Source organism: Crassostrea angulata, chromosome 2 (genome assembly GCF_025612915.1).
Source record: "Crassostrea angulata isolate pt1a10 chromosome 2, ASM2561291v2, whole genome shotgun sequence".
NCBI lineage: Eukaryota > Metazoa > Mollusca > Bivalvia > Ostreida > Ostreidae > Magallana > Magallana angulata.
In genome coordinates, this window is record NC_069112.1 from 27,809,026 (window position 1) to 27,828,599 (window position 19,574).

Below are 19,574 nucleotides of genomic sequence, written 5' to 3' on the forward strand. Positions count from 1 at the left end.
GACTGAATTTTTTTTGGGGTAAGAAAGATCATGAATAACTCTAAATTTTCCTGGTTCCGACTTAGGAACTACGCCTAGAGGAGATGAGACAAATTGAGAATAAGGTGGAGTTGCATAGGGTCCAGCAATTCTTTTCAAAGATAAACCTTTGCGTATGTGATCCTGAATAACATTACTATGTTTCAAAGCAGAACTATGATTTTTTGGAAAGGGGGCATTGGGCGTAGAAACACAACCTATGGAGAAACCATTCTTAAACCCATTCACTAAGTAAGATCTTAGATCTTGATCATACCCATCTAATTCTTTATTTAGTTTGTCCCAATTTACTGGAGTTGTAATTTCTAGCCTCCCGTGTTCGCTGGGTAGAGGATGAGCATTTGTGCTTTGGGTGGTTACCATTGCACAATTGACAGGAATGGGAGTATGGGCATGGGAAGAGTTTACATTTTCCACCCTGATTGTAGGCAAAGCAGAAGCGGACTTTGCCCGGTTGTTTACCACGAAAGGGCTGTCCAAAATTTTGTTTGTTGGACATGGCAATACATTTACCTCTTAATTCTTCAATAGGTTTTTGCCAATCTACAGCCAAAGACTCCCTAAGCTTTCTGAAAGATTCGTCATACGTTCTCCAAGCAACATCACCATGCAGTCTTTGCATTTCTCTAATAAAGCTCATGTATTTTAATAAATGGGGAGCTTCTGATGGGTGTTTCTGAATTCTAATGTTAATAAAGATAAGAAAGGCATCAGTCCACTGACTGATGAACATGGGGGTTTTTGATTTTAAACTATGCTGCACATTAATGACCCCCGGAGTAATGCACAGCGTAAGAGGTTCTTCATCTTGGTGCGACAATAGTACTCTTAAATCAAAAAATTCATTTGACCAAATTTTTGCCTTTATCTTTTGTGGTATTGTTGCACCAAGAGGAATACCCTCTGTTACAGAGATAAGGTTATCAGCATTGAATAAACCTTTGTTTGTGCCTACTGGCTCACCTGTGTTTTCTAAAAGTTGAGACACTACTGACAATATAGGGTTATCTTGCATAGAGGAAGAAGTAGTCGTTGGTGCAGGTAACTCATTGACGGTGTTTGCATATGTAGCACATGCAGCATTTTCTAGGGGTACCACTGTACTACTTGAAGCATCAGAGTTGGGATTTTGCAATTTAACAATTTCTTGCGCAAGTCTTTGGTAATCGATTGGTTCAGCCTGAGGTTTACGTTTTGCTCTAGTACTTTCGCTTGTCTCCACAGGATGTTTGCGTTTTGGCATGGTAACGCCTACAAAATATTTAATAACTGATAAAACCAAATTTCTAAATTGTACCCAATATACAATTAATGCAACTATTCATTGAGTGTACAAATTTACACTCAAATCATGCAGATAGGTGCACATGAGCTAATTATTATTTGAATAATTACAATTTTGACACCCCAACAAGTTATCAAACAAACAAACAAATTATCAAGACTTGTGCCAAAACAGTGTATATCTTTAGATTCACATGTAAACTTACATACATGTAACAATACACATTATTAAGCATGTGTGCATGAATCTGCATAAGCACATATAAAAGAATCTCTGCATGTGCATTAGTAAAAGTCAACATGACCATGAGTAAGAAACAGAAAAATAGTCTACATTACTCTGCATGTGAACCAGAAACAATATTGCACATGACTGTGCACGTGAGTCAAAATTAGTATACACACGACTCTGCATGTGAATTAAAATTAGTACACACGACTCTGCACGTGAACCAGTAAACCAGAAATATACTGTAGCACACATGACTCTGCAAGTGAACCAGACAAATAGTACACACGACTCTGCATGTGAACAAGAAAAATAGTACACACGACTCTGCATGTGAACCAGACAAATAGTACACACGACTCTGCATGTGAACCAGACAAATAGTACACACGACTCTGCATGTGAACAAGAAAAATAGTACACACGACTCTGCATGTGAACCAGACAAATAGTACACACGACTCTGCATGTGAACAAGAAAAATAGTACACATGACTCTGCATGTGAACCAGAAAAATAGTACACACGACTTTGCATGTGAACCAGAAAAATAGTACACGCAACTCTTCATGTGCATAAACTTTGTTTTTGACTTTTCACTATGAACATTCTTTATACACATACAGGCTAATTGTAAATTTAATGCATATGCCTGTGAATATATTGAACACTATGAATGCAATTTAGCTCATAGAAAAATAAAAATATGCCAGCCTGCTTATCTTGAATGTTGAAGGACAGCTATTCTAATGTTGTGAAGGTATTTCTTCATGTGACGAGAACCAGATTCAATGTGGACCCCATCTCTCCCCAGGTAGGTCAGGTCCGCCCAGAAACCCCGATGAGACCAAAAATGAATTCCCTGAAGCTTTTCAGTCTCTGACTTGAGCTGCTTGTTCACAGTCACGACATCATCATTGAAGGATGTCCGAGAGGCCCATGGTTGACGTCTAAGTAGTTGCCCTATGATAACTGTAGGGATACCAACCCCCTCCTTGAGGTATTCCGCATATGACAGAATATCGGTAGTCACTTTTCGTGGGTCCGCATGGCACAAGTCATTTTCACCTAACTGGATGAAACACACAGAGGGAGGTTTGAGGAAATTAAGAAATTCCGTAGATCGTGAGAGTCGTTCGAAAGTAAGACCTCCTTTTGCTCGGAAGTACACGTTGAAAAATTCCTGGTCGAGTTTTAGGTTATGTAATGTAATATCACTAGCCGAATATTCCTGTAAACGGCGAATGAACGAATGTCCGATTATACAAACATCTATCGCCATTGTCTGGACGGAGCCTGCCTCGGGGAAATTAAATCACCACTAGAGATATTATTATCTCAAACAAAAACTTACTTTTTTACGAAAAGTTCCAACTTATAAAAAACATTGATTGCGGTATTTACAAACTTGTTGACAGCTGACAGTTAAAATGACGTAGTCAAAACATCGCGCGACTAAACGCCGCACTCTGATTGGTTAATGTAGACAATTAAAGAAGATCAGCTAAATACTCAAAAATACTCAAATATTAGAATTACAATTATATCATGACTAGACTTTTATTTTTGGTACTGGCATAAAAATAACATATCACAATTTACATAAATGCTATTATTTACAATAATGCTGTAACATGTGTACATCAATGAAACATCAAATTTTATGATTTGAAAATGTTTTATTAAATGATAAGAAATGCATTTAATAATTGTTTTTCTATTGATCGACGTATCAAAGAAAAGATTGACGCGCATTGATAAAGTTTTCCGGTCAATTTTTCCTTTGATATGTCGATTAATAGAAAAAAAATTAAATTCATGATGCCAAAAAATTAAACTATTCAGTTAAATTATAAACAAATTTAAAAATGATGGGTAAAAAAAGAGTTTCATCATTACTTAAACAAAAAGCAGAAAAAACGGCACTTGATCCTATTTATTTGTGTTTAACGTTAATTCGTTTGCTTTATGACTTTTAAAAGTTACAGCAAAGTTGCATATTATTGTCATGATATACTTTTATTTTTTCAAAACGAGTAACTTAAATAAAATGGTAAATGAAATCAATTTTCACGAATTTCTTTCAATTTCTTGAGAGTCTGAAATGCAATAGAAACTTGTCTCTAATGCCAGATTAAATATCCGAGTTATCTTTCTGTTGCAGCAAACCTCCACTTATTATGAGGATAAAATATCTGCATCGATTAGCACATACCAGTATTATGAATTCAAATAAACTATTAAACCTAACAAAAAAGCAGCATAGCGTAAAACAATTGTTTGCAGGATCTGACAAACATCAAGAACGTGGAGAAAAAGATTCTGCACAACAATAGCAAAAGAATAGGGCATGATGAATTTACACTCTCTCTATTGGTAGCAATTGTTTTCATATGAAAAAAGCAATATGAAAAAAAGAAATAAAAGTAACGGGAAATATGGCAAAATGTATAAACAAAGCAGCTATACAATGTAATTGAAACAATTACATTCCATGTATTATTCATAATTTTCCATTCCTGAAACGGCTTTCAATGACCAGAATATCACCAAGGGTTATTGATTAAGGTGTAAATACCTCAATATTTAATCAGACGATTGTGAGGTTTTAAGCAAGAAATAAGTTCATTTTATTCCTTATTGATACTTATTAAATGTAATCATGGCATGTAGAAATTTTACCTTGCATCTAATAGCTTAAGCTTTAAGGTGAAAAACATTTGTGTTACGTTTTTAAGTGTATGCATGTATTCACGAAACGTCGATGAGACAAAAAGACATGTATTTTGTCCATGATATAAACTTGAATGTAAAAGCTGATTTCTCAATTAAAATGTAACGTTTTATATGAGATAAATATCCATTTTCCAGGATACACCGCATGTTTCATCGTTGTTGCCTCTGCATGGTAGATTGCATTCACTGTCATATAAACGCTTTGGAGAGAATCTGACCTGCGTTTCAAATAACAAATATCAGGGTGTTTTATGCATTAATTATGTGCATGTTCCTAACAGCAAATGGTCAGTACATCGCAACAGCTTATTGACCTTTGGTGAAACTACATGAATAAATGACCTCAGTCGGCTAGAGCTTATTTCCTATTCAGCAAGAAATGAATTTATTTTATTTAATTGTTTGATACTTATTATATGTAATAAAGAAATGTAAAAATAATAAACCTTATGTTATACATTTGCCTGCCTCAATATGTGATGCAAAAAATAGAATCTGTAAAGTTTTATGTATTTATGAAGCATCAATGACCCAAACGAAGACATAAAACGCTTTATATTGGAAAAATTTCCATCTTCCACCTTGCACCACACGTCTCCACAGTATTGCCACTACATAGCTTATTGCATTCATTGGAAGGCAAAAACTTTGGAGAGAATCGGACCTGCGTTCCACAATGACATTCATTCCCGTTCTAAAAATAAGTTAAGATTTCATCAAGCTATTTAAAGATTTTTTTTTCTTATCTTAAAAAAATCTTTAGTATCTATCATTTCCGGATCGGCAAACAAACTAGTAAAATAAAATATCTATTAATCATAAACACATGGACTATATTCAGATTATACAATTACAATGTCAATCAAATGATAATGTAACAAAATTGCATAATGTTAAATTCTTTAACTCGTCTTATATTAATCCATACCTGAAGCCCAAAATATTTGAATTCTCCAAGACTTATACATTTACGTTTGCAGTATATTTCACCATTTTTGGTAAGGTAATTGGGTCCGTTTTCTAACACACGATTTGGTATGTCTTCATAACATCCTGCTATTGTTTTAGTTAAAAAAAAACACCCTTAGAAAAAAAATGATAAACACGTACAACAATTAAAACCTTCAAGTCAGAAAAAAACACACACACCCACTCATGATCACCCACAGTAAAATCAAAGTAATTGGAAGAATTTGATTACCGTGTTTTAAAACGATACTCTGTTATTTTTGACAGATGTGTTTTTAGACTTGTTTGGACACATTTTATTTGTTACGTTTACTCACAGTTAACTCAAAACAAAGGAAGTATAAATTCATAATATCAATAGAAATACAAAATTGCACATACAGTTTTCTAAAAAGGCTAAAAAGTCAACTTATTTATCATCTTTTAACGCAAACCTTTCAAAACATGATCTCTCTTTACATATAAACTATCATATAGCATTGGAAAAAAAAGAGTAAATTTTACCATGTGAATTTTGATATTTTCTAATATATATATATATATATATATATATATATATATATATATATATATATATATATATATATATATATATATATATACACTCAAAAATTCATCAATCATTCAGAAAATAAATTCTGTCATATAAAATACGTTTCTTAGTTACCTTTAAAAGTGCAGTTTAGGTCTGTTTTCCATGATCCGTCGGATCTACAGATAAACAATTCAGAACCACGTTGTTCAAATTCTTCCATACAAATTACATGGATCCCTCTTGTTATACCTATGGCATCCCATTCTTTTACTTTTTTCAAGGAAAACCCGTCATCTGAAGGAACCCCGCAATCTAAAATTTGATATTTCCAATGACATTCTTATAAGTTAAATTTAATTATGATTTTGATAGAAACTGTTTGTGAAATAATTTATTCACCCAAAATCAGTGAGATTTAATTTTTCCCGTGTTCTGGTACTTGTCAATATTGTTTATTATTTTCCTTTTGCTTCAATGAATATTTGAATCTCGTTTTTGTGATTTTTAAATAAAATAATAATACCATTTACATATTTGCATTAAAAAAAATCAAAAAAATCAATAAATATAATAAATAAAATAACAATTATATAATGATATTTTAAATTAAATAATAAATCGAAATAAAATAAAAACATTGTGTATACCTGACAAGATACAGGAAAACTCTCCAAAAGGCGTTGGGATGCATTTCTCGTTTATAGAACAGTTTGACAGTGAACAACTTCCTGCTATCTCCTGTCAAATTATAAAAAAAAAATTAAACAATTTAACATCATTAAGATTGAAATATTGTCAGTATCAAAACTTTAATAAAATTATGCACTTTTTCTGGATAATTGCTATTTTTATCACAATGAATTGTAAACCAAAGAATGCATTATGCCATTGTTATTAATGTTCATGAGTTGTTTCTCCACTAAATATTTAAAAACTGAAACTGGTCTTATATAGTATTAATTTTAATACAACATATACATTTAACATTAAATATCAAACCTAAACAAACCGTACAAATGTTACATTTCAAAAGAATAATTACTTCTGATGACAATAATTTGTAACGACGAACGCTCGGGTGTATTATATTTGTCTATAAAGATAACAGTAAAATTATATATCTCTAAAAAAGAAACCATGAAGCACCGAAGACAAATCAAAGATGTTTTGATTATTTTTTTTAGTATTTACATGTACAACTTCTTCACGCACGTACTAGTATTTTCAGACGAGGGGTGGTCGCAAAGGGGTTACTCCCCCCCCCCCCCCCTCCACACACACACACTTGTTTTTACGCAGATCTTTATAAAATATACAGATATGGAATTAAATCTTAATTCGTGTTGGGGGAAGGGGTCTTATATTATACCTGTTCACTGTTCATTTCTTAATCTTCAATTCTCACCAATTTGGAAAAGTTACTTTTTTTAAAAAATTTTCTTGTCAAGATTTTTTGAATGAGTGGCTCTCTTCCTCAAAAACAAAGCTACGTGCTTGTTCGTCTTATATAATTCAACATGAATTCAAATGAATTAAGAATAAAAAAAAAAAATAAGGATTAATTTGATTTCAAATTCTACACATGTGTGCATAATTATATACAATTTTACATCTAACTCCAAAATATGAAATCAATAAGTCTTATATCAAATCATAGTTAGGAACAAAGAATATTCCATACCCACTCTAATTATTACCATTTTATAAATGTCATTTTTTCATTCACTTGTATGTGACTCGTCTTTTAGGTAATATCAATCATCTTGCCTCGATAAATATGTGTTTAGGTCTGAACTCACTATTGCGCACGAGCGGATCTTTCAGTTCTCCCACAGAAAAAGGGGTTTAGCCTGGACAAAATTGTATAAACAAATAGAAATGTGATATTTATTTGAAAAAAAAACTCAAAACATTTTTCATCTACAAGTTCAGAGCACAAAATTATAAATATTTTTCAAATTAAAAGGAATATGGGAAAATTCCCTAAATTAATTTCTATTAACTAGTAATCCATGATACATGTATTCAATTTTCAACATTTTTTATAAAAATTAACAAACTGGTCAAACGAAACTTAACTTGAACAGACAAATGCAAATATATCTAAGGATGTCCGAACATTGATTATAATCCTTTCTTTATTTCCAATAAAGGTTTTTATCAAATCTAAACTAAAAAAAATGGAGGGAGAAACCTTACTAGAGGAAGAAACTACTATATAGTAGCTACCCCGCGGGGAGGTTACAATACAACATATTTAAAGGAGGGAAAAGAAGCTACTATGGGGGGACTGCACTTCTACACCGTTAAACTGTAGAAATCAATTAGAAATAAGATAGTGTATAAGTACAATGTATACTGCCTTAGTTTCCTTCAGTGCATTACCCATATAGGTCCTAAATATCTGAGGTATAAATGCGGAACTATGATATATTTAACAATCTCTGTCTTCCTAAAAATAGTATCTATGAAACATGGCTATACGGATCTGTAAACTTTAAAAACACTAAATTTTAGTCTTATAGCGTGTGCTTAATATTACATGTACATGAAATGTCTTTTTGTTTGCGAAGGCTATTAATCCTTAGGAACAGTATCTAATGCAAAACCCTGGAATAGACAGAATGACGAATGGCAAAGGAATGGTGTTGCCTGAATTATTCATTATTTTTTAATACAAGGATATTGGTCCATTTGCTGTTTATGTTATATTATATAGATAGTCTCTGTTTGGGAGGGTAACAGTTGAAATTGACACCCCGAGAACACCATTGTCAATCAAAACGAAGCGGAGGTTGACAATGGTTTTCGAGGGGTGTCAATTTCAACTGTTATCCTCCCAAACAGGCACTATTTATTTTATTATATTGAATGTCTTAATATTGGAGAAAATTTCACTGCTTTTATATAGAAATGACGTGAGTTCTACAGTGAACTGTATGCGCATAATTTACGCGCATGAGACAATTTGTTGTGTTACTCGTTGCATAGTATGTTGCTAACGCTAAGGATAATAGAACGGATTTTCAACTGCGTCTAAACCAATCAGATTTCAGTATTTACCATGAAAGTATAATAAAATCAAATGGGTTTTAGGCTGTAAACTAAATAGATTTGGTTCAGTGCAGATGGAAATATGCTAAAATGCGATTTAAACATAAAAAACCCACTAAAACAGTAAATTAAAGCAATATGAGCTGCAAATATCATGTTCATTTTTTAACGAAAATGTTATTTTCTACATAAATAACAAAACATTATGGTTCTTTTAAATTTCCGCTACATATATTTTTGTAGGAAAAAGCCAATAAAAAGAATTAATTGGAGCAAAATTGAACTATTGTCGTCCAGTACAATAATTGATTTTCTAAATATCCTTTACAAGAAAAATCTTCTAACAAAAAATAATGATTTTTACAAACCTTATTTACCATAAAAGTTCAAGTTCATTGGATATTTATCATACTAGCAGGTTTATGCAGCAAAATAAAATTACAAAAAATACAGTTCATATTGCTTTAAAAATGGTTTAACATAAAATGACCATATGTCATGTACATGTAACCATTATAAATGTTCTCAGTTTTAGTATTTCATCGATTGTCTCTCAGATATCTAATCAAAGTACTGAGAGTACTGAAAGATGGGGTCTTGAAAGTTTGAATTTGTTGTCCTGGATTTCCTCGAATATGCTTCCAAAATTTAGAGTTTGAATTATTTGTTACAATCAATGTTAATTCGGCTTTTTGGCAATAGTCTGATACTTTGTCTAAATTTTACTATATCCCGGCATTCATAATTGTAGAAAATTGACACAACGGTATATTATGTAAAATAAAACCCCAAGGAAAAATTTTAAAAATTACTACTAACCGGGAAAATCAAACAACTATATCAAAGTAGATACTTTTAATCATTAGATTTATTCAATTTTGTGATCCGAGAAAAAATCCACAAGTCGGACGGTATCTGTAATAAACGTTTTATGAAAACTCTAAAACTTCTGAATTAACAAACAAAGTAAACATTTGTTTACCGATAACAAACACAGGTACCTGACGTTAGAACTATTTTTTTTACAATAAGATTCTAAGAACTTTGACAATAAAAAGATTTGTCATGGTCGCCATTTTGATTTTTAAGACCGACTTATCTGACACGATTTTCTTCATTTGCGATTCATGCAAAATTAATAGGTAAACATAAATCCGTTCGCCACTTACTACCTTTTTGTGTTAATTCGTGCATCACCTACAGGAATTACGATTTCATTAAAAATCATACTCCGAAAATCAGAGACATAAATAACAGAGATTGTCAACGCCGCCATAAGCGTGTAAATGTTACGGGACCAACCTTACTTTGAGAACTACAAGTGCAACAGCAATATTGTATAAGTCATTAAATTTGAACTTGATAGTAAACATGAAAATGAACCTGTAAATATTTTAAGCATGTTTTATTTATGAAACATTTACAAAAACTCTTCATTTATTTTTTTAAATCACTTTTTTAAAACTAATTGACTTTTCACAAAGTAATGGTAATGCATTACTTTACTCATGTAATGGTAATGTAATGCATTACTTTAGGAAAATTAAGTAATAGTAATGGTAATTTAATGCCCTAATGAAGTAGTGGTAATGTAAAGCATTATTTTACAATGTTATTCACCCCAAGCCTGATTCCAACTAAGCCGGAAAACATGAACATTTACGTTAAACTTGGTTCTTCAATCGATAAGAGTGTATATATTATATGATATATAAGTCTTCCAAAATGTATAATCTATTATACATTTTGCTAACAATGCATTGTTTAAAATTTAAATTCAGTTTAATCAACTAAAGAGCCAACGAACGAGAAGGCAAATTCACACTTGTTTTTATTTTCTTTGTACAAAATTCCTTTAGAGACGAACAGCAGTCATATCGCAAGTACACTGGAAGCCAATGAGAAACCTATTTAATTTGTAAAACATAGCCCGTCCTGTCTTTCGTTTACAGTATGAAAACCCTGCAAATGGGATGACGTTACTCATTCCTTTGACCAAATATTCACATACATGTTTATCTCTTTTTTCGTAAAAAAACTTCGTAGTAATTAAAGTTTTCCATATAATTGTATTTGATTCTTAATTAAAATCAGTATGACTCTTTTTATAATTGACCTGCAATGTTTAGTTTTATGTGTCGGTCAAATAAATACACGTGCATGCTAATGCTTCCCCAATGATTTCCAAGCGATGTGTAAAAGGCATTTCTTTTTTCTTCATACGATATGACCTCATGCGCAAGAGAGTTAATTTGGCTATGTACAGATATGTGTTACGCAAATAGGCAAGTCAAAATGAATTTGATGTTTATCATTTAAACAAAAAATCAATAAATCTATTTTCTTATACATATTCAGTACCAAAATCATATCAAAGCTAATGCACATAATGACGTCATATTATGATCCCATGCTCCTTACCCCTCAAATTTTGGAAATACATCAACAAAACAGCGTTTGGCGCATGGCAATATCCTATTTTTTCATATGCATACTATTAAGAAAAATATTCTAAAACTTTAAGAATTGCTGCACAAATCATATGCACTTTCTATTTTAATAAAAATTTGGGAAACTTACACTGGACTGTGAATTCCTGTTTACCTAACCTTAATTTACTTACTTATCATATTTTATACTTTTGTTTAACGTGTCTATAACTTTCATTTCGATCAATATATTTATCGTCTTACCTTATCCCAGTCTGATCTTGCACTATATATCCACCCTGGTTTCTCTAAGTACAGCTCTGGTGAAGAAACATTAGTTTCAAAGTTTGTCTGACAGAAGTGGGCTCCCTGGTTGTAGTTAATGGACCGACATCGTGTGGTTCTCAAACAATCCTCCACGCAATCCAAAATACTGAATTTATCATACGAAGTTATCATCCTTCTGTCCAGTTTGTGTCCGTACTTTAGCATCGAGTAGCCATGTCGAAGGTTAGCAAAACAGCAAGTGATGAGCAAAAGTGCAAAGCAGATCATTAAACTGAGAGGCAGACTATCGTAAAGTCGATGCATTTTTTTTTTCACTTGACACAACGTATGTCGAATATTTCTTAAAAGTTGCACCAAACGATAGCCTATAGATTGAATATAAAACTATCGCCGAATTTATACAGCATGTCTGGTGTTTGTTCGCATTCGAAATAGTTTATCAAATTGAAGCTGTAAAGTAACCACTGTGATACTTGACATAAAATGTTCAATAATTTAATTAAATCAATATATTCAATCACTCTAACATCATATTTTTAAAGGTTATCAATCCAGAAAACTTCAACGTTATTGCTTCATCACAAAATTGCTTTGAAATGAACAAAATGAAACTGAATGCCAATGTTCATAGATCTTGATCAACTGCTTAAAAACCTAGAAAATATTATTTTTTATGATGTTTTGCTCGATGACTAGATGTAATCACTTCGAGATTAAGTGTGTCTTACACATGACGTTAATAAATTAAAATAAAATATATAATGCTACTTAGAACTTAGGGAAATTTCTTGGTTTGTTTACAGACTTTTCCGTTTTTTTCCCGATTACGGCGGGTGGTCCCGGTCAGCAGAGTATGCTCACTTCTCCTTAAAACCTGATCATACCTGTATCTTTTTGGAATTCGTGTTGCTCTGCTTTGAATTTGTGTTTCGTTTTATGGATTTTTGAAATGGTTGACGGTTTGTTATTGTCAGGTTTTCATTTTTAATGTTGTTAATGAACAAAATGCCTAAATCATCATGAAACAGAATTTCAAATTATCTTTAAGTGGATACAATTTTGTCAAGTAGTAGACAATAATCGATCGATCTAATCTTGGTTGAACGCAGACTGTATTTTTGGAAGCTTATTGCATGTGGAATAAATTTATAAAGATAAGCATTAATTTACACCGTAAATTACATGGAAACAACATTTCCATTGCTCATTTCTGTCATAGCTACTGTGTGATATTTTCTAGAATTTCCTGGGTGTCGAGAAATCTTAAAATCTCGGTACACTAGGTGCTTGTTTTAATTGGCAAAAACTGTAGAGTGTTCCATTCGGTTCTTTAATTTGTTTACTCTGAAATGTAAAATCGGGTCATATAAATCTCATAACAATTTAAGGTATGTATCTCTGTTTTGATAATGTGGATGATTTTAGATGCTAACACATCGAGCAAATCTTAAGCGTGACTCATAAAGGAGATACATTATTGATACGTGGAAATCCACGTTCTGTTCAATTCGTCGAAAATTTTGGCATTTTATAAGCCACGTTAATTGAAATTATGTGAAAGTTATTTTTTCTTAAATGAACGTAAGACCTCAGGATAGATATGAGCATGCAATTATCGTTTGTTGTATTAAAAGTAATTGTATAATTCAACGTATATAAACATTAGATTATCATTTATTTTATATCAAGCGTTGGAAATTGCAAGGTTTTGATACAAATCCAAAGGACAAATACTTGACATAATCAGAGTAAACACAGACCTCTCAAAAAATAGAGGTAGGAACATAGCAAACACAGACCTTTAAAAAGGTAGAGATATGATCAGGTGCCATTGAGGAGTGAGCATTCTCTGCTGACCAGTCACACCCGCCGTGTGCTCTTTGTCGTAATCGGGAAAGCGAAAACGGAAAATCCTTAGTCATTTTAGAGAATAATTATGGTTTTACAATAAGAACATATATGAAAATTGTCAGTCAGCATGCGACCCATTTGAAGATTGTATTTGCTGTATCGATCATAGACCTTACGAAAAGAAGACTTCATTCGAGACTGATACATTGTAAAATTGAATGTTGCAACCACTTGTTAAATTCTATATCCTTAATAAACTACCAATATAAATCTATTAGCAGGTAAGGACAAGAGCACTTATGGGCCCTGTAAAAGGTGAAAACAAAATAAGATTCAAATTAAGCATATTTTTTTTTATCTCAAATCCTCCAAAATAAGATTCAAATTAAGCATTTTTTTTTTTCATCTCAAATCATCCATTGATCTTTCAACCTCAAAATGAACAAGTTTTATAACTGAATTTGGTGTATTTACATAGCACGAAGCTTTACAACATAGTAGGGGTCAGCCGAGATTCGTGATTCTATAAAGTAAATCGAGGACGGGCATTCATTTCAAAGCCTTTGTTTACTGTCAACCTAACCGAGTACAAATATGTGGAAAAAAAGACGCATTATATATTTAGAACACTTCTGAAAAATAAGAAGGCTGGACAACATTAGGCTTGTACTTAAAATATGAATAACGTATGGAAATTTCAAGGTTTTTCCTCAGACTTAATGCTGGGTAATGACTTGAGGAGACTTGGCGACCGTGTCCCTAACAATTTGTATATCGTAAACGTACAAGTACACTGACGATTTCGGACAATCACCTATACGAGCGTTTCACTAAACCCATCGTAAATGTAGCACTTACGATTTGCGTGTTACCTTCAACTCAGTGGAACTCTTCATACAACGGAGGTATTTTCTACACGACGCATACGTAAACAAACATTTTCGCTTTTGACAGATGACACCGCCAAGCTTGATGGAACCACAACTAACGCATTGTGTCAGTTTTTTCAACTGACACAAAACACCAACCTGAATACAAGTATGGCGCCAGAAATATCCTACACCGAATGTCGAACCCGATTGTAAATATGTTAAACAGAACACATGTGTTGGTGCAACTTCTCCTTCCTCTTAGAAAAAAGAATAATCGTACAAGGGAACTGATCATATAACTAAATGCATAACATATGGGTGCGTTTGATACATTATAAAATTAAATAACAAACTTCAGAACAGAGGTGAACACATATAAATGCAATGCAGTCATCACATGACAGACTTTCCTCAGACTTCTTGGGATTATTTCTGCACCTTAACATAAGGTAATTTGTATTTCACTGATTTCACATTTCAAAGTCCTTGAATCTGCTAGGTAATCTTTGATACGTTCTGGAAGGCTAGACGTAAGTAATTGGCTTATTGAGCATTGAGGGTTTTCTGGTTGATCCGTCGGAGCTTTTGGAACCTCGGGACAAATGGTGTTGTCTTTGTTTGCGTAATTATGAGGGAGAGGGGACATTTTCTCTAATGGGGTTGGTGGCATTTTATCGGGAAAAGAGGTAAGTTTCTTTGGTTGAAGGTCCTTGTGATGCGAGACTTCAGTTGGTTCCTCTCCCAACTCGGTGCCATTTGTATACGGCAAATTGAGTAAAGTAGGGGAAACAAGGTAGCATTCTGATCTTTTCACTTTGTATGAGGAATGCCGTAGCTAATTACCAACATCTTTTCTTATTTGGGCCCACTCTCCGTCAGCTGATACAACAAGATACCGGTTCCTAGCTTTTGACTTATTTATGTCACAATATAGACACACCAAATCTCCGACTTCACTGAGGGGTTAGGTGAGTACTTGAGGTGAGGAGATTTAGATCTCTTACTGCTGGCGTGTTTGGCATTGCAAGTCTGGTGTTTCTGCAATATGAGCTCCCGATCTGATATCGGCAAATGTCGATTTGTAAACTAGTCTCTTTGAGTAAGCATCTTCCTTGCAGACAAACCCCCTTGTGGAATCGAACTGTTGACGGATGCTACAGCAAACGATAACAGCAGAGAGGATACCGCTCTTGCAGTGGAGTCAATTCTCAGTATATGTTCCCTGACTTCTTGGACTGCACGTTCCGCGACAAGGTTTTTGTTGGCATTCTTAAAGTGTCCGAGCTCAATTGAGATCCGGTGGGACTTAAGATTTTGATCATTAGCAGTGCTTTAAATCCAGGGGCTAGATCAGTACGATGCACAGCAAAGGGGCCATCCAGGGGTCTTAGCTCTAAACATGAATGGATGATTGCGAGACGGGGTGTCTCAGCTTTCTCTTCATCGATGATTAGGACAGTAGTGTAAGAGGAAAGGCTTTCCCGCATGATAATACTCAGAAATATTCAAATTGCATTTGTGTTGAATTATACTTACATTTCCCCCTACTACAAACTACTGGGTATGCAATTGCATCACCGAGAATTAATGATGAAACCAAAGTCATGAAAAGTTTACTCCATTGTTAGGAATTATAACCATGCTAAAGTTACCAGCCACTTACAGCAACCATTCAATAAGGAAAATCGTCAAAGTACTGAGAGTACTCGAACAGCAAATATATTTTACTTTGTCATCGGCATACTTTAATTAACACCAAGATTATTAATACATCAATAGTTTGTGAGAGGATTGACAACTTCGGAGGCAGTAAAGATGTGTAATCAAGATCAAGGGAGATATAAACCATTCAGTATTACCTGGTGCTACCCGTACAGCCCAAATTTGGGACAAGGAAATAATAGCCCTATCAGTGTCCTATACTGCCCTGTAATTTGTTTGATGTATAGTATAAAGAAAAGGGATATAACGACACACCATTCACCACAATATCGTTGTGAAGATTAAAAAAAAACGAAGTTCTAGTGAGCTGAATGGACACATTTAGATATGATAGAAGCCCTCAGACCCTTGTTATAAATATTAGAAAACTTTCTCTGCTTAACGCGTGTGATTCTAAGTTCATGTGATCAAAATCAAGAGGATATTTAAACCTTCAAAATGAGCCCATAACCCGTTATCAACGCTTTTAGAAATAATCACTTATTATATTCGATTAGTGTATATTATCTATTTAAGGTTTACTATAGTCAGGTACTCTTAACAAATTTGCTCTAAAAATAAGTATACTCATGATTAGAATATCGATGTGTATTTATTATATGTACATGTTCGTAGAAGAACACAAAACTGACGTAAAATGTTTTTTTTCAGGTGTAGTATCCCTCCTATATATATATATATATATTTTTTAAAATTCGTTTTGATTTTCATCAAAGTCAATACCAAGAGATTCCAATGAAACAAAGTTAAAGAGATTTAGCGCTGCTAGATTTCTCCAAAATTGACAATGTGTGTAATCATGATATGAAGAAAATTAGACAAAGTGATTAAAAAAAACCAAAATTGTATTATCGCAGCATAAAATTAAAAATATTAAATGCTTATCAAAATGATATTTAGTTATATACGATGTCAAATCATCTTACAAAACATAGTGAGACACTTCTTTTTAGTTCAGAGGAGCACTTTGTTGTTTAGGTTTGTAACAAAAAACTGCTTCAAACAGCAAGAGTTATCTTTCTTTATCATGAACTGTTGAAGGTTTTACATACCGGTTTTACATACAGTTTATGATAAATTACAATAGTTTTTAATGGTTCATAAAAGGTTTTCTGTTTTTTCAATTTAGATAAAATAATAATAAATGGATCCATATGTTTAAGAATGAAAAAATTCAAACAAGAGCTTTTTATTATATATAACACATAAAGGGGTTCAATGAATTATCTTCCAGTATTTGTATAGTCTCAATATAGGGATATATATTATCTTGAATAGAATGGGATATTGTTCTTTTCTTTCTTTTTTAATTTTGTTTTCCCATATCTGATCTTTTAGAATAGAAAAACCTGAATCAGTTTTAATCATTTGAAATGTTATAAGTTTCAAATAATGATGATTAAGTCTACAGTTTGCAATTGTCTTAGTATGTCTTTCCCAATTCTAATTCATTTACCTTTGTGAACGAGCGATTAAGAGAGAAATAAAAATTTTCCATCGAAAGATTCTCTGACCTTAACCATTACACACGTATTGTTGATGGATTGTACTAGTACATATAATTAATGTATATTCGAAAACAACAACAACACTGCATTGGAGGATGAGGGGGGGGGGGGGTTAAAGATATTACCTCATAAAATTTCATCAATATGATAAATTAAATTTTTTTTGTACCTTTTGGTAAAAAAATTAAAACTTTTTTGCCCCCCCCCCCCCCCTCCCGGAAAAGGTCAGTTCGTTCCGTATATATATATATATTCTTTCATGATTGCTGTTCGTTAATTAAGTCTACAAAGTCTCCAAAACGAAATTTGGAGAGTTATTGTTTTTGTACGGTTCTTCTTCTTCTTCTTCTTCTTCTTCTTCTTCTTCTTCTTCTTCTTCTTCTTCTTCTGTTTCTTCTTCTTCTTCTTCTTCTTCTTCTTCTTTCACGCTCTGAACTTGTCCGTTGCTATTCACAAAGATGGCTAAAACGAAATAAAACATTTTTGAACAAGTGTTCCCGCTAAGTCACAAATGAAATAATTTCATCACTTTGCCCCTAAAACTGCTGAATCACGCCGGAAACAGCTACATTGCTCTTCCGGAATTTGTTATATTTCAAAGGAAATGGTTATATTGTCCTCCCGAGACTGTAATATCACCTTCGCGTGCAATTATTCTGCATATTAATTACGTCGGATTCAAAATTTAGCTAAACAAACGTAAACATTTCCTCAAAAATCAGTGTGTGAAGACATCGTCTGCTATTTAGAGAAAGTTGCTTTGTTTAATTTGTAGAAATATCGTTTTAACTGAAAGCACCGATTGACATTTCAAAAGACATCTTACACTGACTTGTAAAATATGAAGATGTATTAATAAAATACATTCTTAATGAGGTAAATACATATTTTATTAAACTGAATTTGATTTTTTAAAAATATCATATAACATATATTGCATGTCTTCTCGGGTGACAATACCAGAATATTTGTCCCTCGGCAACGGCATGGGGCGACATGACACTTCGGGGCTTTCCTTTCATTTCGGGGCAAATATTCTGGTTTGTCGTCCTTGGAAGCCATGTAATGTATGTATATTGTACAAAACTCTAGAATACAATAGGCCTGCATATCTAGATGTGCAAACTGGTTTGATTTTTCTCATTTAGGGTTGGCCAACCACTTTTCTGGGGGGTCAAAAGGTCGTGGGGTCTAACATTGAACCCTATGGGAAACATTTGTAGACTCTATATTGTAAATGGTTATATCTTACCCCTGGGATCATCCCCATCCCCAAGGAATTAGAAAATGACCATATATCTCAGAAACTGTTCGAATCCTGACCACTAAACCATATATATTCTTGTTCCATGTGTTAAGGGGCATCAAATGGTATAAAGGTCATTGGCCCTGGGGGTGGTCCCATAGCTACCCCCCCCCCCCCGTCAAACAGAAAGTGCACACATATCTTGAAAAGGGTTAAGATCCCCACGCCTTAACCACATATATTCTTGTTCCTTGGGTCATGTTGGTTCACCTGATGTATATTAAAGGGCCCCTGGGGAACATCATGAAACTTAAGAAATAAAATGATCAAGTTCTAAATCTTTTTGTCTGTAAAGTTTGACCCATGTGGGTCATTCCTACTCCCAATGATGGCTTCGTTCGTTTGAGAGACTTTATAATCACCCCGTATATAATTACAGTGTGTACATCCTGTTATCATACAAATTCCTCAATGTATATAAATTTGTTTTTCATGTGTTTTCTTTTTTAATTACGAAATGTCTTTGCAATAGTAGCACCATCTGCACAAATTTCTATACACATACGTGCAGACCTGGCAATTTATTGCTGATGCAATGGTAAAATCGCGATATATGAAGTTAAGCAAGCTGTGCATACATTTTGTAAATGAAATATCGTCTTTAAATAATAAAGCCATATAATATGTTGTTAAAAATTATTCATGGTAAAGAATCAAGTATAGTTCAGCAGATCTCTACACAAGTTCAGCGTTATTTCCCGCCACATGTCGACGAGAGAAAAGACATAACTGTTAACAATCAATTTGTTGCA

General features: G+C 33.1%; 2 protein-coding genes across 2 annotated transcripts in view; both read right to left on the bottom strand.

The window, feature by feature from the left end:
* Nucleotides 1-11,865, bottom strand: part of LOC128174120 (uncharacterized) — a 49,949-nt gene extending 38,084 nt beyond the window's left edge. Inside the window, exons 1-3 of the mRNA XM_052839753.1 lie at nt 11,540-11,865; nt 6,440-6,530; nt 5,925-6,104 (exon numbers count right to left, since the gene is read on the bottom strand). Of these exons, the coding sequence (XP_052695713.1) occupies nt 5,925-6,104; nt 6,440-6,530; nt 11,540-11,830 (562 nt within the window). The 5' untranslated portion in view covers nt 11,831-11,865. The remainder of the gene's footprint in view (nt 1-5,924; nt 6,105-6,439; nt 6,531-11,539) is intronic.
* Nucleotides 27-3,176, bottom strand: LOC128171653 (uncharacterized). Its single transcript, XM_052837434.1, has 2 exons — nt 2,907-3,176; nt 27-1,290 (listed from the first exon to the last, which is right to left on the bottom strand). The coding sequence occupies exon 2, from the start codon at nt 1,280-1,282 to the stop codon at nt 308-310; it is 975 nt and encodes a 324-aa protein (XP_052693394.1). The 5' UTR covers nt 1,283-1,290; nt 2,907-3,176; the 3' UTR covers nt 27-307.
* Nucleotides 11,866-19,574: the final 7,709 nt, after the last annotated feature.

What these genes read in the sequence shown, in the direction of transcription:
- LOC128171653 (XM_052837434.1), bottom strand. Translation starts at nt 1,282, where the DNA reads ATGCCAAAACGCAAACATCCTGTGGAGACAAGCGAAAGTACTAGAGCA.